General features: G+C 44.6%; 1 protein-coding gene across 2 annotated transcripts in view; it reads right to left on the bottom strand.

Moving 5' to 3' along the window:
* Nucleotides 1-6,181: 6,181 nt before the first annotated feature.
* Nucleotides 6,182-25,107, bottom strand: part of Adarb2 (adenosine deaminase RNA specific B2 (inactive)) — a 526,034-nt gene continuing 507,108 nt past the window's right edge. For both annotated transcript variants that reach the window (XM_051151452.1, XM_051151453.1), the window contains 2 exons: nt 9,141-9,319; nt 6,182-6,948 (listed from right to left, as the gene is read on the bottom strand). In XM_051151452.1, the coding sequence (XP_051007409.1) occupies nt 6,772-6,948; nt 9,141-9,319 (356 nt within the window). In that variant the 3' untranslated portion in view covers nt 6,182-6,771. The remainder of the gene's footprint in view (nt 6,949-9,140; nt 9,320-25,107) is intronic.

Here is a 25,107-nt window from a genome sequence, read left to right as displayed (position 1 = left end):
AACTTCTCCAGGGAGTCTAGCACCTGGACCTCCTCTTCATGTACATGAAGAACTCCCAGCACCATGGCTCCAACTAATGTTGTTCACTCTCCCTAAAACTCCTACCCACTTCCCCAAGGCTTATATAACCCTTATTGCCCCCAAAAGAGAGCTGTATCCCTGGGAGGGCTGTGTTGCTCTGTCACTAAAGGGGCTGCAACACTGAAAGAGCTGATTCACTGAAGACCGCCTCAGAGAAGGCTCTCTACCGCTGGGCACTCACTGCCAGACCCGGATCCTGCAGACCTCCCAGAATGGCTGTGTTTTATTCCTTCATCCCAGCACCCGTACACATCAGTGCCTGGATGCCCATAAGGGAAGAAATGGACCCTGGGCTCCAGGCCAACATAGAACTGAGAACATATTGAATCTTTACAATGTATTAGCACTTTCAAGTGTTGTAGCACTTGATTTCTTTGACTCCCCAAGGAAATCCTGTGAAACTGTAGATATCTCTTGTATCCAACACTCAACAGTGAGAAAATGGAGATTCAAAGTCATGTGTGATGTCACTCATGTTCTTTCATGATGTCACTCATGCCCTTTCATGATGTCACTCATGCCCTTTCACACAGGTAAAGTGAGTCACTGACTCGGGAACTGAAGACAAGCATTTTCATTCCTAGTTCCATGATAATTTGATCACATCAATTCTAAAAGGGCAACATCTGGGCTAGTAATTGTTACTCTGGCATATTCTGACAACTGATTTTATTACTAGAGAAAAAGGGCTTTGAGTCAAGTAATTTATTTCTTTGCAGAAAGTGGATCCTCCTCAGACTTTACCTCAGCTCTGTACATCACAGTTTTTCAGACACTCCTGAATACACTGCTTAGTGAAAAAGGTGAGACAATCAAGGAAAGAACAATTTTACTTGATATTTTTATTCACTTAAGAGAAACATTCACTTATCAGGTATCACCAAATTTACAGAACTTAGAAGAGGCAAATTAACATATGTAAATTCATATTGTAAGGTTTTGGATTTCTTTATTTTACAAATATTACAAATATACATCCATTGATACAATATTGCCATTCGATCATGCTTTTTTTTTTTTAAATGTACATACCTTCAACTAAGTATGACTCTTTTTTTTAAACGTTCATTTTACTTAAAAAGTGCTGAAAATTAGCTGGGCACTGCTGGGAAAGATTTCTTTAAATTGATTCACAGAGTTTCAGGTGGTAGAAATCAGGTGCCCATGTGAAAGAGGCACCAGAATCCAGATAATTTTATATTTATGTTTAAAAGGGTGTATCATCTCTCCAACCTTTTAAAAACAAGTTGGGAAACAACACGGTATTTGCTCCAGGTTTTGATACTATACATTTCCCTGCAGGGGTGACACTGTTTGGCTTAAATCTCTTGAGATGTGGCCATCTGTGATTCCAGGCCAACTGAAATGGACATGCTCTGCGAGTCCAGAATGGTGGCTGTAAATCCCTGTAAGTCATGCTGCCTCACGAACACATAGGAGGGCTTCCCGACAGTGAGCACCAGTCAGCCTGGTACTTCACTCATTTCAGATATACCAGGGCACCGGAACACAGAGAGCCTAAGTTTAGGAGGCACAGACGACAGGAAGGTGATGGCGGTGGTGGGGAAGTGAGGAATGAATCTAAAGGTGTGGAATTGCTGAGAGAATGAGCGACCTCGCTTTCTGGTTTCCCAGACTTGGGGTGGGGTAAGCTGTATGGGACAGTGCTTTGTTCTCCGTGGCATCTTTCTGGTGGCCTCTGCCTATGTCGTTGTGCCTCTGCTTCTGGCTCCTCATTTCTCCACCATCACTTAATGTGCTTCAGACTGCGTGGAAGAAGTTTGGCAAGAGCCACCCAATACCAGGCTCAACTATGAGTCAGGACCATGGACAGCACCCAGCGGTCCGCCCTCTCCAAAGCCCTTCAGAGCAGTACTGCAGTCCTCACCTGGCGCTTCCTATCACTCCTCGTCCCCTCCCCCTCACCCCGCCCCCGCTCCCGCCCCTCCACAGCTAAGGGCCGATTCTTGGTGCTATAGCCTTTCCTGAGGCAGCACTTTGAATTCATTCCTTTGTGAACTCTGCAAATATTCCAAAGCTCGGGGAATTTTTCAAAATGTTCATCATAGTGGATTTCTTAGTCCTATATAAGATTGTAGGTTCTGAAAACTGTCCTAGATACGAGTGATGGAGAAATAGTCTTTTTTTTTTTTTTCTGAATGCTGAGACGTCAGCCAGAAGAGTTGGTCACAACAATCAAATGGTAGCACATAAAAAGAAAGACAGTTTCTAAATTTCCTTTGGTTGCTATTAGAAAGTGATAGTTATTATCTTTTGTGCCAATTAGGTCATTTTACTAGAATGGCTTCTTAAAAATGATCATAGAAGTTTCCCTAAATAAAAAAGTCTACTATATTTAAATTTCAATTGTCTGTCTTTTTAGTTTTTTTAAAACAAGATACTATAGACTCATCTCGAAATTTACAATCTAAAAATAGGATTTCATCAAAATACTGTAACTATTCTATTCTGGGCATTGGTATATGATGCATTTACTATTTATGGCTCATCAAATATGGCAAACACTATACAAAAATCATTAAAATTTGTTGATAAGAACCATCCTATGAAAAAGAAATTATGTGGAAAAAATATTAGCTATGCATCTTTTGGAAAAGTAACTTAGCCTGACACTTGCGAGAGACCACAAGATATCACAAAATCAATAGTGACATGATAGATATACACAGATTAAAAAAGGGAATCAAAGGGAAACAATTGTTAGAGACTTGCAAATCTTTTTCTGGGCAAATCTTTTTCTGGGCAGAAAACCCAAAATCCAAAGAAATCCCAAATTCAATAATTTGATATTAAACTTTGCTGTGAGATCTTTTGCCAGAGGTGGACGAGCAGTGCTGATGTGTCCTTGTGGCCTTTACCTCATGGCTCAGTCCTGTGAAAAGGCTCACAAGGGATCAGACACTGGCTTTTTGACTGAGAATCAGGCAGGAAACCTTAAATTGCTTATCTCCCCAATAGGAAAGCAACATGTGTTTCGGAGGCAGATAAAGATGATGCTGATTTCTTTTTGGACATTAGGAGTAAGAATCAATGCATGTGGATACAGGAGACAGATAATCTGTAAACAAAGGGTGTAAAGATAAAAAAGACATGGAGGGGTGGTTCTGAGATACATCAGGTGGGTAAGGAACAGCCGAGGTAGCTAAGATGCCTGCATGCCGTCCATACTCCACCCATGCTCTTTTTTATTTGTTTGACTGTATCTGTTTTCAGGGTGACCGAATAGATAAACACCACCTATTTATGTTTCATTCTTATAAAAACTTTAGATGGGGTGCTTCGGAGGCTCTTCCAAGACACCCAGCAGTTAAAATGCAAGGCAGCCTAAAGTAGTACTGGGATGCTTCTGTGAATACCAAGGCAAGAACAATCTTTAGGCTTTAGCTACAGACTCTTTCAGGGTTTATGCCATGTACACAGGATGTGTGTCAGATCCGATAACTGGCTACTTCTGGAGTGGGTTGGGTTTCTGTAGGTCAGGGGCAGCACATATATGACCCAATGTGGTATATGTGGTATATCCTGATGTGGCTACCTGTTGGCTTCTGATAATAAATATACCAAGGCCTTTCATTCTTCTCGTAATACCTTTTTTTTTCATGTTTCTTGAGGAGTGTCTTTCCCTGACCTCTGCTTCTAAGCATGTGGCAGGGTTCATTTTAGATAATTTCAATAACTCTCTATTCACCGAGCAGATTCAGGGACCCTCTGCCTTTCTCCTCCCATCCCCCTTTATTTCACACTCACTCTGACAAGTATCTTGCAAGATAGTCAACTATTATAAAAAAATCATTTTTTTCCACAATGTCTCTTTGGAAAAGCCCTAGTTTCTTAAAGTTACACTTGTAACATTAAAAAAACCTTTTACTGCTATAAACAAATGTGGCTCCCTTAGCTCCTTTTTCTAGGAATCTCCTGTTGACTCAATACCTGATTCTCAAGGCTGGAGAGTTGGCTCAGTGGTTAAAAGCATCTTTCAGAGGGCTCAAGTTTGGTTCCCAGCACCTACACAGGATGTCTCACAGCTGCCTGTAACTCTCATTCCAGAGGCTCTGAACCCCCTTCAGCATCCTGTAGACACTTGCACATACCCACACACAGACACACATGTACACACAATTAAAACAAGTAAGTAAATCTCTACTCTAGTGCTCATAGGTAGAGTGGATCCAATGGGTGGGCCTTTTTCAGAAGGACATATTCATTTCTAAGAAAGTATGGGTTGTTTCTGGGAGAAAAACCAATACCTTAGACAACATGAGTCATAACCTCAGCTCTGCCATTTGTGCACTTGATGTGCTCACTGTTGGATAAGCAACTGATCTCTCTGCCTCTTGCATAGGCCCAAGTGATAATATTCACTGAGCATCCTTGAAGGGTGCCCCATTTTGCCTTTTTCATCTTGTTTAAGGCCCTACAGTTCATGCCAATATTTTTTTTTATAACCAATAACACTGTTTGGAGAACACCACTATGAAGTGTTATACATTCTCCATTCAACAGCTTAGAATACAAATGATTTGAGCGTGAGTCTTACTTCAGTCAGGAAGTAACTGTGCCTATTGGTTGAGGGATGCCATCTAAGCCACAACTCAGCTCTCAAGGTTTCTTGAGTTTCTAAGTTCCTCTTAGTGACATATCAAGTTATCAGAGAGTGCTGGAAGTTGGCCTTCTGATCTTAGCCTTGCTGCTAAAGCAAGATTTCACTTTCCTCAGTATTTATGAAAGATTGATGTGAATCATTTACTTGCAAAACCATTTGCATGTCTTTGAAAGTTTATCTTGAAAACATTCCTACAGTGGTGCTCACATTCTTTTCTCAAAGGACGTTAGTGATAAGTGTGATCTCATGGTAAATCCACGGAATTAGTACCTCCACCCTTCTTTCCTTTCTGTCAAACAGTTACAGTCCAATGTGTTTCATGTTTACCTCATTCTTATGATATCTGAATATATACTAGAATATGCACATCATATATAATGTTTGAATTTTATTGAGGAGGATTGATGAGCTGGAATTCTAGCTAAGAATCCCCTATTCCAGAACTGGTTCCTTCTTATGCTTTTAAAGAACAAAATAAAGCAAAACAAAAAGCCATAATGCATCTCAGACGGGACTAAAAAAAAGAATTTATTTACTTTTACTTTATATATATGATATTTTGCCCACATGTGTATAAGCTTACCACATGACTGTGTGGAACCACTGGGCCTGCAGTTATGGGTTGTAAGCTGCTATGTAGGTCCTGGAAACTGAAGCAGAGTCCTTTGTGAAAACAGAATATGCTTTTAGTTTCTGAGCCATCTCTACAGCCCATCAGATGATTTTTTTTTAAATAAAAAAGATCAGACACATGTTAATTAGCTTGATGAATATTAGCAGTGAGCTCCAAGTGGTAAGTAATTAAGTCAAGGAACATAGGTTGACTTGACTAACAATATGTTTGTAACATGCCTCCCTTGCCTGGATCTTTTTTTCTATTAAGGGTGATGGTGTAGGATTAAAGGGATCTATGTCTAGCCATGAACTCTGATGCCCATCCTAAAGTTGGCATGACTCTGCTCCCTTAATTTTGGGAGCTATGGTAAATCATCATCATTATGTTATTATTCTTATTTTATTCATGCAAGATGATGATTAAAGAACCTAAAATGATAGTGAGTAGCTCCTCAAACCTAAAGATTGTGTTGTCTGTCTGTCTCTCTCTTCCTCTCTCTCTCTCTCTCTCTCTCTCTCTCTCTCTCTCTCTCTCTCTCTCTCTCACTCTCTTTCCCCCCCCCTCTCTCTGTACACGTGTGCTTTCTTTCTAATAAAGATTCATTTAAAGTTCAGAATTTGATCTAAGACTCAGTTTCATTGTTATTAGCTGGTAGAGAGATTACGGGGTAGTGGTTAACCACGCTACAGTTCTCACATCTACGGCTGTCATTATCTATGAAAAGCAAGGAAGAGGGTGTGATCAAGTGACTTAGTGTGTGTTTGTGTGCAACATTAGATCACTGTCCAATTTAAGAGCAGTTTTCTTAGATCAAAGATCATGACTTTTTTGTGTCTTTAAGTAACTATCCCTTGGTGTCATAAGCATATGGTTTTCATTTACTTTAGTTGCTCTTCAACAGTGCCTATCTCAAGTCTTTTTTGAAAGAAGTTGGAAAGGTCTGAATGAATAATGAAAACAATATGGCATTCTTGTTGGCTTCTTTGGAGTTGGGGGGGCCCATGGCTTTTCTTTTCACCTGTGGCTTATCTTGCAGTGTCATATAAACTTGTGCTGGTGAGACTCAATCACACTGTTAGAGATGCCCATGGAAAGAGAAGGGAGTCAGAGGAAGGTGATGAGGTCACACTTCAGTACCACTTTTCAGTCTTCCCTCTAAGCTCCCCGTGCCTGAACTAATGATTTCCTTTTGACCCTCAGTAAGGGATGGGGCTGATACAATGATGCTACTACCACTAGCTATGGCAGATGAAGTTCTTGCAACTAAGAACCCAGGGAGAAGCAACATGACTCAAACTCAAATCTAGTCTCTCATCCAAACATGGACACTTGTGTTCTTGAGCACTGAAGGAGAACAAAGGACAAGAACTGATGGACACACCACACCATCATACGGCTGCGTCCTCTCCAGGCATTTCACTCTGGTCCAATGGCAAAGGAGTCTAGTGACTTAGAGACTTAGTAGGAACTGATCTTGCTCTGGTGGTTTTCTCACCCAGGTGCCAAGACCAGCTTTCTGAAAAGCCTTGAAGAGCTGCTGTTTAACAGACTGGTAGGTGTGGGCCCCCAGCTTGGCCTCACAGTACATGGATGGTGTGTCTCCATGGCCTGGGATCCGCGTGCTTAGCTGTGAAAAGAAGAAGACAGTGCATTCAACCAGTCACATTAACACGAGGAGTTTCACAAGCAAGATGCTAGCTTGATCCCAGCTCTGCTTCTCTCTCTTTCTTTCTTTCTAACACTACCGTGGCAGGGCCCCAGGAGGTGGCTCATTTGGTCAAGTGCCTGGCTCACAAGCATGAGGACCTGAGTTCAGATCCCTACATCATATAGAAAGATGGGTGTGCTGCTGCACACCTGTATCCCAGCTCTGGGATGCTGGAGATAGGCAGGTGCCTGGGACTAGCTGGATAGCTAGTCCAGCTACTTGTTGAGTTTCAAGTTCAGTGAAAGATCCCATATCAGAAAACAAGGAGAAGTAATCGAAGAAGACACCCAGCATTGACTTGTGGCCTCCAAACTCATGTGCACAAACGTTCTCCCTCCTGTACATACGAACTCATACACACACATATGAAAAAAAAAATACCAAAAGAAAACTGAAGTGCATTTATCTGAGTTCTATTGGAAAACTTTGTGAAAAACTTGATTGTTAAGGACACTTTGCCTCATTAGAAGTACAGATGATTAACAAATGCACAGCATTAACATATGACTTACCTTCTATTAAAAATTGAACACTGCTTTCTAAGCTGAGTGTGGTGACACACACCTGAACAGCAGCATGTAAGAGGCAGAGTAAGAAGGATTACTGTGTCCAAGGCCTGCCTGGGATAGATAGGAAGACTCTCACACAAACAAACAAACAAACAAAAAACCAAAAAACCAAAAAACCCAGCAAACCTCAGAAAGAAACAAAGTGGCACCAATAATAAAGCCATTGTTTTGTTTTTTTTTTTTTTTTTTTTAATATTCTCTGGGGATGGATTACCAGGATGGGCTGGTGCACCAACAGCATCGTGTCAGGCAGGAGAGAAGGACTTGGAGTTCCGTAGTTAGCTAGCTAGGAGGACAGTAAATGTAAGATGCTGTTGGGCTCCTGAGTCACAGGAGGCAAAAGCTGGAGTAGAGCGGGCAGAACACATCCATGTCTCAGTTCCCCAACAGAAGGACAGGAAGGCAGAGGGCATGCCTGTGGCCAGGGAGCTTTAGAAAACACTGCAGCGTCTTCCCAGAGGGTTTGGAGATCTGTGTGTCCACTCTGTGGCCAAGGCCACAAGGATCGTGTGGACAAGAAGAGGACCTATTTGTTCAGCAAGACAAGAAAAGCCTGTGCTCTTTGGGAAACTGAGACACGACAAAAGGACAAAGACGGACAGTTCTTAGTAAGGACCGCAGTGTACTGTGCCGTAGACCCACATCTGCATGGGTGTGGCAGAGGCAGCAGGTTACTGCCAAACTCATAGAGAACGGCAATTTTTAGTGCTCTCTGAGTAGACAGAAGTGTTTGTTTGCATATCTGCTCTTCTACTGGTTGCAATGCCAACCCAAGCATGACTACTGGATGTGCATGCCATATGGGTGTACCTACGGGTGCAGGTACATAAGGAGACCAACCCCAGGAGTAATGTTCTTAAGGAGCTGCCAACTTTACTCTCTCTCTCTCTCTCCTCCTTTCCCCCGGTGTGTGTGTGTGTGTGTGTGTGTGTGTGTGTGTGTGTGTGTGTGTGCGCCTCACAGCATGCATTAGAGGTTAGAGGGCAACTCGAAGGACTCAGGTCTCTTCTACTACGTAGGTCTTGAAGACTGAACTCGTGACCCTAAGCTTGGTGGCAAGTTCTTTTATCCTCTAAACCACCCTGCCAACCTTTATCTACTTTCTCTGGAATAGTTTCTTTATATCTGATCTTGGAATGATATTAAATTCCTTTTTTCTTTTCACTGTTTGAAAAAGAGATTTTTTATATTATATTATATTATATTATATTATATTATATTATATTATATTATGTGTGAGTGTGCATGCGCGCGTGTGCGTGCACGTGTGCCTGGTTGTAAATATGTGCTCTGCACGTGGGTAGTGCCCGCAGGCGCCAAAAGAAGGATCCCTTGAAACTAGGTCTACAGACACGTGCGTGTTGCGGTGTGATTTCCCACACCGTACCCAACTGCACTGAACCATGGAGTCTTCTCTCCAGCCTCATTATGTACCTTTCTTGTGACACCCTGAGTAAACCAACTGGAGCTTCCTCAGGGTTTTAAACAGAGCCCAGGCACAGCCAGTTTTCTCCCCAGAAAGGACCGGTGGGTGCGACCTACCCTACCATGCAGCCGTGCCCACCGAGCAGAAAACACGTGCTTGCAGAGCCGGGATGAACCTCCACAGCTCCTCTTCCCAGTTGTGGTATTAATGATCTCCAGGTCGGCACTGCCCACGACCCAGTTGGCACTGAAGTGGGGAGATTTTCCCGGCTGCCGGGCCTCGGCGTTACTCACACCTGTGAAGAAAGAAACGGGAGGCAGTCAGGCAATCACACTCGTCGGCTCAGACAGGGCTACCGTGAGAGCAGATAACGGGAAGTGAAGCTCGTGTTTGAGCTGGGACCAGGCATCTGCGTAAATTCTGTCTGGCTTTGCTTCTTTAAAACCTTGTCACGTTGAAGTCATGGTTTTACCCGTCTGACTGGAGGTTGGAAACCAAGTTCAACCCTGACAAGAGCCCCGTGTTGGAATTCATTGCTGGGACCTGCTGTTAACGTTTCAATTGGAAGGATTTTATGGATAGATTTTTCTCTCTTCGGTGAATGTTTGTTGAATGAATTAATGAGCAAACAGCTACATATGCAGAAGAATCAGCCAACCAGTGCAGTTTTGGGAAGGACATTGGCAAGATCCAGTGCAAAATGAGAATCCTCCACCCCACCTCCCCACCCCCTCTCCCCAAGGTACAGGCTGAGGCAGGAGGATCACGTGTTCAAGGCTTGCTTGTACTATAAATTGCTGGAGTAACTTAGATCCTGTTTCCAAATAAAATAGAAACAAGAAGAGGGTGAGGGATACACAGCTGTTGGGGGTTGGTCTGGTGCTACGTATGTAATTGTTAATTACCGCCCCTGCCCCCCTCCCCCGCCAAGATCTGGTTATACCCCAGATAGAGCACATTCTCACATACACCAAGTGATGACTCGCAAATTATTCCTGATTGGCTAAATACAGTCGCCCACAGCCTGGACTGGGCAGATGAGAGGTAGGCAGAGCCAGGGTTCGTAGGCTTTGGGGTGGCAGAAGGACCAGGAGGAGAGAAGAGAGGAAAGAGAAAGAAAGCAGCAAGTCACCATGGGTTAACATGAACCAGAAGCACGTGACCGGGAGCAGGTTTGCTCTGAGGACTGGCCTGGTGGAGAGAAGCTGTGCAATTGGAACATGTGCAAGTATTTATGAGGGATTTTGGACGGGAAACAGACAAGTAGCTTAAGGGGTTGATATCTGCCCAGCCCTAGTGTTTTAAGGCATATTAAAAATTTAACATTTTGTATCTTTTGTTTGTATAATAGTGGATTAAGGAATAACTGCTACTGAAATGATGATTAGCCTTAATTAATATTGCTAGAATAATAATTAATTCCTTTTACATATGTAATACTAATCATATGAATCCATTATGATTATTATTAATCATTCTACACACAGCACAGAGGTAGAGCACTCACCTAGGACATGCGAAACCCTAGGATCAATTCTCAGCGTAGTGACTTTATCTCTCACAGCAGCAGCACAGCATTAAACCGAGCTTGGATTCTTCTAAGCTAAGGCTTCGATGTGCCTGGGTGGGTCTTTGACTCATGAAGAATTTGGTCCTGTCTAGGAGGCTTCCAGAAATTTCAGGAAACCCTGGCTTTACAGTGTACTTCTTCCCTTGTTAAACTGTGTACTCTGATGTCCAGGCGGGGTGTGATCCTTACAGCAATCCCTCACACTGCAGAGCAGAGGGAGAAAGCTAGGACTTTTCACTCAGGGTGACAGATGCCGTCCCCAACAGCCTGGCATTGACCTCCTCGTGCTTGTACTCTCTGTTCCAGCCTTACTTCCTGCCTGGGTACCTTGCTGTGCTCCTCATTTTGATGAGGACTTCCTGGAAATGTTGGAGTGAGGGTTCTGGGAACTTGCTGAGAATGCCTGCTCTCCCTGATGGTCCCAAGGGCCCAGCACAGCCAAGAGTCTGGTGACTTCTTATTTTTGTCTCTTTGCTGCCCTTTTTCCCTTTGAGGGTTATGTTTGCTGACCTCTGCATGGACGTGGGGTGGGGGAGGGGAATCTCTTAAACAAAAACACAGCTTGGAGGCATATGGCTCAGATGGACACTGCCAAATGGTTTCCAAAACAATTCCGTCCATAACAAACGACACCCTCTTAAGTTCTGTGGGATCTATAGTATGGCAAAATCTTTGCTCAGAGTCTCAGGGATCCACCATGGAAGTAAAGCAGGCAAGGAGTTCAGTCTCTGGTATGGGGACTTCAGTGATGTTTTGGAAAGTTTGGTTTTAGCGCAGAAACCCTTGTCAGTTGCCCTTTCTCCATGCCTTATGCATTTCTCATCCTCCGCAGCTCCTTATCGCTGTGCCTGCATAAGTCCTGGTCCAAAGGCAGCCCAGATGGACCTCTCTCTCCTCTTGTCTAGTTTTCCTTAGTGGAGGTCAAACCTGTTCCCCACACAACCCTGCATGCCCTCTTCCATTTCCCTAGGCACGGACACTAGGCAGATGGACTTATTAGCAGACATGTTGAAAGCATGTAGCCAAGGATAGCTGTGAATGAGGCCCACCACATAGTCATTAACTTACCGGGTTAGTTACTTTTTTCATTGCTGTGACAAAATGCCTAGAAATAAGCAACTTAAGGAATACTATTTTTCCTTTCTGGCTTACAGTTGGAGGAGACACATCCCACCATGACGGGGAAGGCATGGAAGGCTGCAGGAGTGGAGAGGCTGGCTGGGCCTGTTGCCTCTACAGTCACAAAGCAGAAGGTGAACAGGAAGTGAGGTCAGGCCATATGTTCAAGGCCTGTCCCCCACTTCCCTCATCAAGGAAGTGTGCTTCTTAAAGGTTCCACAACTTTCCTAATAAGCTCCAGCAGGTGGGAACCAAGCATTAAAACACATGTGTCTATGGGGGGACATTTTACTTTCAAATAATGACACTCAAAACATAAACCTGCTTTGTTGTTGTTGTTGTTTTGTTTTGTAACTTTTGTGATTCTCTTACATGATTTTTGCAGATAAAAAAACATTGCGTCAAATGTCAAGGGGATGAACAAACCTGGGAGCATCTCTCTCTCTCTCTCTCTCTCTCTGTCTCTCCCCATCTCTCTCTCTCTGTCTGTGTCTCAGTGTCTCTGTCTGTCTGTCTCTCTCTCCTCTCTCTGTCTCTCTCTCTTTCTGATCTGCCTATTTATTACATGAGTGTGAGGAGCCTGCAGGGAGGTACCAGAGGTTGTATTTAGTCCAGTGGCATGGCTGTTCAGGAGTCCCCGGGATGTGCTACAGTTAGGAGAGAAATCCAGGTGTTGGGAAGCAGTCCCGGTAGACGTCATGACTGGATGGGCGTATCAGGAGGCCAGGGGCCTGCCTATATTCAACTCCACGTGAGGGTGGAAGACCTGCTCAGCTGTGGGTTACAGTCACAGACTTCAGGATCCTCCTGTGTCCGCAGCTCCACCTCCAATCTTCTTGGATAGAACTGAGGCATGCTCTCGTGAGCACATGGCAATTTTAGCTTTGCCAATTACCATCTAAACAGTGCGGGTCCCAGACTGAAAGTCACCCTGTGACCTTCTTCTGGTCATGGATGGGCAATGTTGGACGCCCCGGCAAATTCCAACAGTGTCAGCTCCTTTGCCTAGAAGTGGTTTGCTATTGTGGCTGCCCACCCCTGAGAGCTGGGCAGGGGGAAACAATCTGGCCCATTGGCAGCCATGGACTGTCCTACTGGGCAGGGACCATCTTGAAAGGAAGAGGCAGCTGCTGAGGTTAGGGACGACTAAGCACAAAGGGATATGAGCACTGTTTTGGAATTGCAGGCAGCCAGGTCCAGCAGTCTGGCAACCTCCTCCATCCTCTGCAGTTTTTCTCTCCCCTCATCTGTCTCCCACCCTTTTTGTTTTTATGTTGGGACTGACCACTGACCCTTTGAGGCTTCCCCAAGATCCTAAATTCTGGACTCAGAGGAATGCTTTTGAATGTCCGATGCCAACACACGACCTGCCTGGTTCCTTGCACTTTGTCCCACCCCTCTTTCCTGTTTTCTTCCTATTGCTGCTTTCCTGGGGGCAGCATTGAGTTTTGCCATTGACTCTCAGCAAGCAGACACTTGCCTTGGAGAAGGCTCAAGCAGCTGCCTGGCTGGGCTTTGCTTTCAACAGCCTTGGTTGTCAGACTCACCAAGGAGTCCTCAGCAGTCAGCAGGCTGTCGGGCCCCAGGAAGGCAGCCATGAGCACTCTTGTGTCTGCACGTGGGGAGTGCAGGGGGAAGGACGGAGAGTGAGCAGTACAGTGGATAGAAGTCCTAGGCTGATAGGCTTGTGGGCTCCAGCGTGAAGACAAGACTTGGGACTTAGGAACTGGAGAGACCTGGTTTCCAGCCTATCTCCGGTTCGAGGACCTTGGCCCACATCATTCACCCCCTTTTTTTGCTCTCTGATGATGTCAACTTCATTTTACAAGGTTAAGTGAAGATCAAATGAGACAGAAAAGAGTCCTTTGAAACATCAAATGCTGTAGTAATTGCTATTCAAAGGACGATTTCACGGTCACCTCTATTTTGCTTAGTGCTCTCCAAGCCACACACACACCAAGACGTTTCCACTTGTAGGGCATAAAATATTTCCAGTTTAGTGGTAAATTCCTTGATTGTTCCAGGGAGTGGAGTAAGCAACCAATAAGCAGAGGTCAGGATTATTTTTATATTAAACATACTTTTTTCTGACATTTATACATTTGTCCCATGCTTATCTTTAATACCTCTGTAGGAGTTATCACTGACCACTTATGTTCTAAGCCTCTAGTTTAAGGATTATTTTTACTCTTTTTTTTTTTTTTTTTTGTCCACAAGAACAAAAATCCTCTCCAAAACAGCCTGTGGGAATGGAAATCCAACCTTTGATGTCATTTTAAAAAATTACCATAAAGAAACATCACTTGGGATGTTTACTAGGTATTAGTGCCAGCAGAAAAATCCTGGCATCACTGTAACTAATGATTGGTTCTGATTATAGTAAAGGAGATGGAGCTGGGGGCCGACTCACTTGAATGTAATGTGCAGATCTACCAGTGGCAATGAAGCATGTGATTACTGCCCAGAACATTCACACCCGTCCAGCACCACGGTCTTTTTCCTGTAGGGCAAGCCATGTAAGCACAGGCAACATACACAGTTGTCAGGAGGTGGTCTCTTGGGTGTTGTGTGGGAGCAAGGGGGAGTCTAGTTCCTCAGCCATTGGTCAGCACCAGGCCACCTCTGTCCATGAGAAGGCCCAGGGTGGCATGGTGACTGATGAAGGGTGGCATGGTGATGAAGCTCTGAGCAATGGCCTTCTTCCAAGTCACCATGAAAAGGCTGCTTTTCAACTTGTGCTGTTTTGTTTGCGTTTGCATTTTATTATGTTTCAGGTGATTTCACTCACTTTCCATCGAAAACTGCCCCGTCCCCCCTTCCCCCCATCACAGTCACATATACAATCCCTGTGATGTGAACGGGGCTTTGAAGACTGTTAATAAGATAATTATGTGGCACCTAGGCTTTTCTGTTTTTTGGCCCCTACAAAGACATTTGGTTTCTATGCAAACCTTTTCACATATGTAAAAAAGGTCACTTACTATATGTAGATATTGTAAATTTAAACCAATACTTTAGGTACCCCCTTTTTTTTTTTGGCATTTCAGGATATGGACACAAACAATCTCTATAGATCTTGCATCTTATTTTCTTGTTTCTTTCCTTTTCTCTTCTTCCTTTTGTTTCTCTCCTCCTTGTCCCCATCCCTTCCTTCCTTTCTTTTTGTGTATGCGGTGTGTGTGTGTTGTATGCTTTTGTGTTTATGTGTGTAGTGTGTGTGGTGTATGTGCACATACATACATACACATACATACACACATACATACATATACACACATACATATATACACACATACATATATACATACATACACACATACATACATACATACATACATATATACATAGGTCAGGGGACAGACACAATGCCCTTCTCTTTGTTCTGTGCTCTCTCACAGCACCGGAAGCTTACTGCTTTGCCTATGCTGGCTGGCCAATGTGCTCAGGCTCCACATGTCTCTTTGGTTATAGGCATGCATGGCCATGCCTGTTTTTATGTAGGTTCTAGAGATTTGAACTCAGGTCCTCATGCTTACACAGCAAGCCCCTCTTATCTACTGAGCCCTCTGCTAGGCCTGAGCTTTTTCTCCAGTTTGTCCATTCACTCTTTTCAGGGGAATTGGCATTGGCTTAAACGTGTGTAAGGTCCGTTAGGGGCCATATTGCTTAACTACATCATTAGTAAGAGCCTTAGATTTCGTTGGAGAAGATGAAGGCACATCCTCACAGCCGTGGAAAGGAAAGTCTGACTAGTGCCTAAGTTATTCTTCTTTATGGTTAGGGGTGTAGAAATAAATGTTATAAGTTACAGGGACTAGTTAGCGAGGCAGCACGAAAAGATTTAACATTAAAATGCAGTCACATAGTGAGTTGGGGATGGAGCTGTAGAGTACTTGCCCAGCGTATGTGAGGTCCTGGATTTCCTTCTCAGCACTGCGTCCGCACAAGCCTCGGGATGGCGCTGCGTGCATATAATTTTGGCACTAGGGAGGTCAAGGCAGGAGGGCAGAAATTTCAGGTCACCTTAAGCTATGTAGGGAGTAGGAGGCCACCGTGGCCTACATGGGACTCCGTGTTGAAAAATATTGAAATAAATAAAAAAAACAACTTATAAGGACACAATAAAAGACAGTCACAGTATGTCCTGGCAAGACCCAAACCCATGATGTTCTGAAGGTAAGCATTAGCACATACCTAAAAACCTATGATGTTCTGAAGGTAAGCATTAGCACATACCTAAAAACCCAGGACACTACACTGGTACAATATTGCCAACTGCCCCCAGCGTACAGTATGCAGTGCTTCCTGAGGATTACTCTTAAATTCCCTTCCAGTAGCAGACAACAACATATCAGCCACTGCGGTTGACATGGGACCCTAGTTCCAGTTAAGATTTAGAATATGGATTTGATATTTTGAACATGGAAAAAACAAACAAACAAACAAACAAACGAGTATTGTGTTGATTCCAGTCCAAGAACGAGGGATCCCTCCTGGTGAAGAATCAGTACCGTGAGCAGTGACGTGGGGCTAGGTTGATGGGATCCGTGTGCTGCTGGCTGGAACCCAGACACATCTGGGAAGAGGGAATCCGAACTGAGAAAATGCCTCCCTGAGATCAGCCTGCAGCAAATTCCCAGGGCATTTTCCTGATTGATGTTTGATGTGGAGGGCACAGCTTACTGGAGTGGTGCGGCCCCTAGGCAGGTGTAGGAAAGTATACCTGCACAGTATAAGAAAGCAGGGGGGGGGGGGCGGGAAGACGAGGGAACAAGCCAGTAAACAGTGTCCCCCACATCGTGGCCTCGGTTCCTTCCTCCAGGCCCCTGCTGTAAGTCTCTGACCTGACCTTTGTCAGTGGTGGTGGACTGTGACCTGAGGGTTGTAAGGTGAAATAAACCTTTCTTCTCCAAGCTATTTTTGGTCATGTGTTTTATCACAACAGCAGAAATCTAACTGAGACGCAGGGTGTCTTGCTTTTTATTTTGCAGACTATCTTGAACAAAGATTCTGTGCACCCTCTCTTTAGCACCCAGAAAACAAAACAAATAAAAACAAAATTGGCCCACTAGAAATTCTAGGAAACATTTGCCTTTAGCGAATTAGTTTGTAACGAGGGAACAATAGAGCATAATTTAATACGATTTTTAAAATTGGGAAAATGATGCTTTACCAATGCAGCCTTGTACTTTATTGTAAAGTTAATTGCTTGACATGATACAGATGTGCCCTCTGACAATTTGGGAGGTCAGGAATCTACAGTCAAGGTGTCAGCTGTGTCATGCTTTCTGGGAGCTTTGGGGGAGAAGCTCTCCTTGACATGCCTATCTTCCGGAATCTGCAGGTATCCTAGCAGTGGCTCTACCACTTTAATCTGCGCTCCTGGCGTCATAGGTCTTTTTTTCTGTGACTTTCTTCTTATAATAACAAATGTGATCACTCGTGGGGCCCTCTGAAATGATGTATGTCATCATCCCCCAATTTCATGAATTTTAATCAAAACTGCATGGGCCCCGTTTCCAAACATAACATTTTCCCGGAAGCCGCACTCTATGCGCCACTTCCTGGAGTCATCCCACACACTGGCATGTCTTCATGGGGGCAGCCCTGCCTTCTCAGAGTCACTTCCTAGAAAAACACCACCCTCCGAGCATCATTTTCCGAATCACTCACACTCTGGCACCACCTACTGGCTAAAGGACACAGACTACAGGTGAGAGAATTTACTTCCCCATCTCCGGGGTGGGGGTGGGGTGGGGGATGGGGGGATGGGGGTGGGGGATGGGGATCTGCCTTAATGCAACAGGCTCTTGGATTTAGAAGCTTGAATAAAAGGCTAAGAATGAGTCAGGGCATGGGGAAAGTGTCTCTGGAAGACGATGCAATTTCATGAAAGCACCAGAATCTACTATTACCTTTTCATTAGCAATTGTTTCTGAACAGTCTTGGTGTGGGGAGGATCCCTTCCTTTCTGCCTTCGTTAGGGTTTCTAAGGCTGTGACGAGACACCATGACCACGGCAACTCTTACAAAGGAAAACATGTAATTGGGGCGGGCTTAGGGTTCAGAGGTTTAGTCCATTATCACCATAGGGAAGAACGGTGCTAGGCAGGCTGACATAGTGCTGCAGAGTTTTACAGCTGCATGGGCAGGCAGCAGGAAGAGGGAGTGAGCCACTAGCCTTGGACTGAGCTTCTGAAACTTCAAAGCCCACCCCCAGTGACAGAATTCCTCCAACAAGACCATACCTCTAAGAAAATGATGCCCTAGGAATCCATGGGGGCCACACACACATACTACCACACCAACCTAAACAGTTCTTGAGCCAAAGTAATCTTTAGCAGACAAATGGTAGTGCAAGTTGTTTAGTCTGACACTCAGCACAGAGACGTATTGACACTTGTAATTAGGTTAAGCATCTTTGGTGAATTTTTTTTTTTTGAAATGACATACCTTATTCCAAAGTGGATGTACATAGAAAATCAGGCAGTCTCTACCATGGCGGTTAGTGGGGGTGGGTGTTGGGCGGCACACTCAATGACAGTGCCTGACTTGTCTTTCGGTTCACACAGTCATGTTAACAAGATGAGCTCAGAAATAGGCCAAGGTCAAATATCACTTCTGTGACTTTCTAGTAGTGTGATCTGCAATAAGTTAATTAACCTGCTACTGTTTCTCCTCTCACCAGCATTTGATTATTACAACAGTTACTACGACCACTGCTCCTTATTTAAGTTTCATTATTATTTAAGAGCAGAGACAGACTACCCACAATTCATGCATGAAAATAAGCTTTATGATGACTCACGTCCATATAGAGATGCCTTACTTTAAAGAAAGCCTTATTTATTTAAAAAAAAAAAAAAAAAAGGGAAGGCATTATATAAGTGAGACATTACAGCATGTCTTTAAATAGCTGGGGAGCCTACTATATTTAAATGTAATTCACTCTACCCAAATTAAATTTACACAAGACCTTTCAGGGATGTAATTTTTATATGAAGTGAGGCGAGTCTATAATACAGGGGAGCATTACATTTAATTTCGCAAAATGAATGGAGCAGCATGCTTCCAGGCATGCACGGAGTCATAAAGTTGCAGGCAGAGAAGGGGCCTCTTGAATATAACATTCTGCCAGGTATCCTGTGTACCCTGTGCAATCTCTCTCTCTGTCTGTCTCCCTGTCTGTCTGTTTCCCTGTCTCCCTGTCTGTGTGTCTGTATCTGTCTCTCTGTCTCTGTCTGTGTGTCTGTGTGTCTGTGTGTCTGTCTGTCTCTCACACACGCATGCACACACTTCTAGTGGAAACAGAATTGGCAAAGTTATTGTATTAATGTCATTCTGCTCACTATTATTTACATGAACACCATCATGACTGCCCATGGTTCTATAGCTACTCTTGTTCGTGTCTTAATAGAGCAAATACAGTGGGAAATCTCTGACACGTGCTGTGGTGCCTGCAGAACATGGTGGGACTGAAGGTGGGCCACTGGTATGTTAGGTGGTGAGGTTTTGCCTAAACAGGATGTGCAGTGTAGTCAGCATGTGGGTCCCCTGACAGTGGGACCAGGGGCTGTCTCTGACTCTGTTACTTCCCACTGGATCCTTTTCCCCTAGCCGGGCTGCCTGATCATGTCCCAGTGTGAGACGATGCCCTTCGTCCTTTTGTGACTTGAGGTGCCAGGCTGGGTTGGGGCCCCTTGGGGACCTCCCTTTCTCTGAGAAGGGGAGGGGGCATGGGACGAGGGGGTGTGTGAGGGTGGGACTAGGAGGAGAGGAGGGAGGGGGCTGTGATAAGGCTATAGCGTGATTACATAAATAATAAATGGAGAAAAAAGAGAACCAAACCAACCAACCAACGAACCAACCAACCAAACACCCCCAAGCCAACTTCTCAGTGTATTTAAAAAATAAATCCAGGGGCCTAGGAAGATGGCTGAGTGGGCAAAAGCATTTGCATTGCAAACATGGTGACCTGAGTTCAAATCTGTAAAAGCTATGTAGAAGCTGGGCGTGGCTCTGAGGCCTGGTGTGTTCTGTATTGGTTCTGTGATGGAGCTCAGGTCCCCATGCTTGTATGTCAAGTATATACAAGGCTGTCTCCACATCTGAGGTGACTTAAGGTCTTCTATGGTCTGCCCTGTCCCTATTCACCCTACAGTCACCTTTGAAACCCCTAGAAGAAAAGACTGTTATTACCTAGTCTCAGAATTGGAACCAGTCATTTTAAACAAAACAAATTAAAAAATTAGTTTCTCAGACACGGGGAAGGTAACACCAAGCCAATAACTGTCTCTCAAAGAGCCCTTTGCTTCCTAGACTGCGAGAGAACAGCCTGCTCCTTGAAACTCTCCAGGAAACCCTTCTTTCATTTCTCCCTTCCTCCTCCTCTGCTGCCTCCTTTTCTTTCCCCATCCTCCACTCTCCTATTCCTCAGGACCATACGTCCATGCAGCCACCTCAGCAGGCTTGTGCCCAGGACTTAGAAGCTACTAGTTCATACTTGTTGAATGACATGTCCAGCACCTCCCAGCTTCAACCTAAGATTGAATGAGTAAAATAAACTTCTGAATTATGTGAATGAACTTGTTGATACACATATGAATTAGATGTGTTGGCAATGGAAGTATTTTCCCTGGGCTAGTGACAACAGGACAATCATCTTGCTCATCTTACTTTGTGAGAGCGACTCTCACTATGTAGCCCATGCCATCCTCAGACTTGTCCTTTGGCCCAGCCTCTAAATGACAGACTCACAGATGCATGGTGCCACTATGCTTTACTTCTTCAAAACATATTTGTATTTATGTGTGTATGTGGGAAATGTGCACTTGTGTGCAGGTGCCAGAGGAGGCCTGGGTTTGGTTCCCGGGGCTGGAGTTGGGAGTTGGGTGTTGGGAGCCAATTCCAGTCCTCTGGAAAGAAGTGCTTTTAGTCTTGGAGCCACAGTACTCCATCTCCCAGTGCTGCCTCCCCCAAGCAGATAAAATGACTAAAGCTGTTTGGTTTAACAGGGTCTCTGATCCAAAAAGAAATGCCAAGAGAAAAGCTAGGACATAGCCATACAGGCACACATCCCCACAAACGTTGTTAACAAAAAAAGGGACAAAGATCTTGTTAACCAACAGGGAACATTCTCCGCCCCTCTCTGTCTCTCTCTCTCTTCCTGGAAGATATTTCCATGTCTCTATTGCTTCTCTTCTTTGTTGGGTGGTCAGTTGGGCCTTCATAGTTGTTTTCCTCACTCTGTCCCTGTGCCTTGAGGTTTTTCATGCCCCTCACTCTTCTTTTGAAATACTTAAATTGTGATGCCCTGGCTGGCCTGGAACTTTCTAAGCACAGAAGGATGATCTGGGCAGGGAATCTATGCCTGGGCCCTCTGCTCTTGGGGAACCAGAACAGAGGGTTGGACAAGGACTTTCCTTCAGGATTTAAGCTTTGGAGCCAATCACCACAGAAGAATGGCGCTCTGAGCGCTAAAATGTTATGCTCATGGAATAGAGGATGCCTGTCAGGGAGTCAGGAAAGCCATGCCTGGAGCCCTCCTAGGCACTGGAAAGGACTCAGACCAACCTCCGAGGCTGCCTAGGAGAAGGCTTGGCGGAAGGGAAGGGCTAAGTAGATCCCGTGAGGAGCCATTGGCTTGTATATCCCCAATACTTTCTTTAAAAAGTACATGAGATTTACACAAAAACGTTTATGGAAGTTTGCCAGTTATATCATGTGCCCAGATTTGTTGTAATGTAAAATGACACTACAAATTAATATCTAGATGTAAGTATCTGCTCCCACCACACTTGAGTTATTTTGCAAAGCACTATTTATTATCGCTAAATTTCCCTTGAACTAGAGAGGACCAGCACGTCATGTAAGACTCTTAAACACAGTGTGTACTCACACCAAGGCAGGACCATGGATGCCTTCGTACAGGCAGAGCATGAAAAGCAGGTGGAAGAGAGCAAAAATTAGCCTATGGTTGGTCAAGATGTTAATGCACAGCACGCTTCTGACAACAGAGTGTCTACAACAGCTTCTAGCAAGATATGCTTGTTATTAGTGTTTTACTGTCTCAGGACATCAGAACCAAGAAGGAGAGCCGGTGCCCTCCGCTTCTATCAGAAACGTGGCAGTGTTCATCACACGAAGATAAAGTGGTGGTCTCCGACTCACGCGCAGTCCTGGCGGTCGAGTCTCTGACCCGTCTCTTGTCCCTGATTCCCGGATCATCACTATAACCTTGCTGTGTACTATAAAAATAATTTACCTTCAGTGTGTGCTTAGAAAGGTCAAGATTAAAAAACCACATTTAGGGTTGAAGAGATGGCTCAGTGGGTAACGGCATCTGCTGCCAGGCCCTCTGACCAGAGCTCAGTCCCAGAGACCCATAGAGTGGAAGGGGACTTCCAGAAGTGTGCCTACACCCACACCCACACCCCCACACACCCACCCACCCACCCACACACACACCATTATCATAAAGGAGAAAGAGTCTGACTATTGTATTGGCTACTTTTCTGTTGCTGTGATAAAATACGCTGGCAGAAAGCAACGTAGGGGAGAAAGGGTTTATTTTGGCTCACAGTCTCAGAGGGATCAAGTCCTTCCTGGTGGGGCAGACACATCAACAGTGAGGGGAGGCCTGGAGGCAGGAGCAGGGAACTGCCATTCAAGCTAACCGAGGGAGCAGAAACAGGGCAGGAGAGAGGGAGGAAGGGAGAAGCAGAAGTGCGGCCAGGCTATAAACCTCCAAAACCCACACTCACTGACATCCTACAGCAACGTCCCACGTCCTAAAGGTCCCACAGCCTGGCACCAGTCATTTGAATAATGAGACTATGGGGGACATTTTAATTCAAGCCATCACAACTGTGTAATCTAGACTGCTTCATACCATTGTGATATTTTTACTTGATGCTAGAAAAAGTCTTGATGTTGGAAGCATTAAGAAGCATATATCTTCACCTTGGTAGAACAGTATGTCATGTCACTTTGTATTTTATGGCACTGTTTTCCCAAAAACATGAGCATTCAAAGTGTAGGTTTTTATTAGCTATTACTCTCATCATTTTGTTTTCATCTTATGGACTTCACAAGAAAGCCCGAATGGCAGCATTCTGTAGGGCAACTGTTTCAGGTAACAAAATTTTTATTTTTCCCTGAAGGACTCAGGATTTGGGCCAGCCTCAGCACACTCGCAGGCTTCTAGTCCTGACGTTGACTCTGGGTTGGCTTTGCCACACAGCGAGTATCTCAAGTCTATTATTAATATGCACCCCGTGCCCGTGACAATGAGGGTATCCTTTTCAGCCCAGTTGATTCTTTTGAACCCAGAACTGATTTAGCCGTTGTTAAATTGCAGGGCTTCTTTCTACTAATGCGTGAGTTTCACCTTTTAGGGCAGCCCTGCGGACTGACCTTGAGGGGAGCCCATTCACTTGTTTCAGGGCCCTTTATTATTATCTTCATGCCAGACCTCATCCTCCCCCCCTCTCCTCCTCCCCCCTTATCCTCCCCCCTCTCCTCCTCTCCCCTCATCCTCCCTCCTCTCCTCCTCTCCCCTCATCCTCCCCCCTCTATTTTTTTCCCCTTCAAGAAATTAGGAAGATTTTCAAAATCTGCATGATTCATTTTCAAATGTCCATCACAAGCAATGAAGTTATGCTCAGGGGTTCTGAGCAGGGGAGATATCAAGATTTAGCCTAATTTGCATCTTTATAGTAATAAGAACTGTGTTGTGAGTAAATACGGTCTGCCGGGTTTAGTCAGGCTAGAGTGCTTGATGCTGAGGCAGGGCCGCATGGGCTGCGGGAGAGGACAAAGTGTCTCAGGGGTTGTGCCGTTATCTTAAGCCAATCAGGCAGCCCTGGATTTTTGTAACTGTCTCTTTCTAGTCCCCGACTTCACACTTAACAATTAAAAATCCTTTTGTACATGGGCGCATGTGTGGAGGCCAGAGGCTGGCTTCTGGGTGCCTTCCTCTTTCATTCTCCGTATGTAATTTTGCGTGTGCATGTGTGCCCCATGCTTGTGGAGGTGGGAGGACAGCTTCTCAGGAGCTGGCTCTCTCCTTTATATCACTGGGTTTGTCTTAGTTCTGCTCCTGTGCTGTGTATGTAAGTTTTTACTCAACTTGAATTTCGGGGCTCGAACTCATGTTGTCAGGCTTGTGTGACAAATAACTTCATACCACTGAGCCATCTTGTTGCTCTCCACATTATCATCATCATCATCATCATCACCATCATCATCATCATCATCATTATTGAGACAAGGAATCTTCACTGAACCTGAGTCTGACTATTTTGGCAAGACTGGCTGAGGCAAGACTGAGCTCCAGGGACCTACCTGACTTTGCCCTTCCCAGTGCTGGAGTGTTAGGTGTGACACTATGCTTGACTTGTACTTAGTGTTAGGCACCTCATCTTAGGTCCCTCTGCTTGCGCAGCAAGTACTTTACCCGCTGAGCCATCTCTACAGCCACGATAGTGAAAAGTTGTCATTTTCCTTATGTTGCCATGCTCCCAGATGGACACGTCATTTGTAAAGGGCACAGACAGGAGACTGGATGTCCAAGAAGGGACACTGGTTCCCAGAGGATGAACAAAGACCACTAACCGGACAGCGGGTTGATAAGGAGATTCAATTGCATTTCCCGTTTCTTAAAGAACTTATTTTAGCCCTCTGCGCACTTCTCTGTGTGTGGACGTGCATGTGGATCAGGTGCCCAGAGAGATCAGCTGAGGGCACGGGACGCCCTGGAGTTGGAGTTACAGGTGACTACAAGCTGCTGGGAACAAAACTGAGGCCTTATGTAAGGACAGCAAGCACTCAGGACTGATGAGCCATCTGTCCCATCTCCAAAATCTCTAAATCAGGTTTATTTCACTCTTAGATAAATACAGAAGATGAGGGTAATTCAAGGAGTTAGGAGCACAGAGAAGGAGAGATTCTAAACTTATCACAATCAAATGAAAAGTTTCTTAAATTTAACCTACAACAAATCTAAGAACTATGCCATGATTAGGAGACATCCAGCATGGACATTTACTTATGTTTTCAACCCAGCCGTGTTTTAATCTTGTCTAGAGCAAGCCTTCCTGCTTAGTTATAGTGAGTCCTTGGTCATTTTAGGAAAAGATGGGATAAAGAAAAACAAGGAAAAATAAAAGCAAGAAAGAGGAATAGTGGGGTCCCCAAGTTACATTTTCTCAGAATTGCTGAAATTATTGGCCATTTAAAAAATAAATATAATTTTCTAGGCCCTAAGGCGAATCTTGCACGTGTGTGGTTGGCAGCAGACAAGGCTTCAGCGTTGTGTGAGTGACTGTGAGAACAGCGGGCAGCTGAGAGGTTTGGACACACTCCAGTGCCTTGGCTCACTGCTCCCACACCAC

Source organism: Acomys russatus, chromosome 9 (assembly GCF_903995435.1).
Source record: "Acomys russatus chromosome 9, mAcoRus1.1, whole genome shotgun sequence".
Classification (NCBI taxonomy): domain Eukaryota; kingdom Metazoa; phylum Chordata; class Mammalia; order Rodentia; family Muridae; genus Acomys; species Acomys russatus.
The sequence above is the reverse complement of the archived record's forward strand: the minus strand, read 5'-3'. Positions and strand labels throughout refer to the sequence as shown.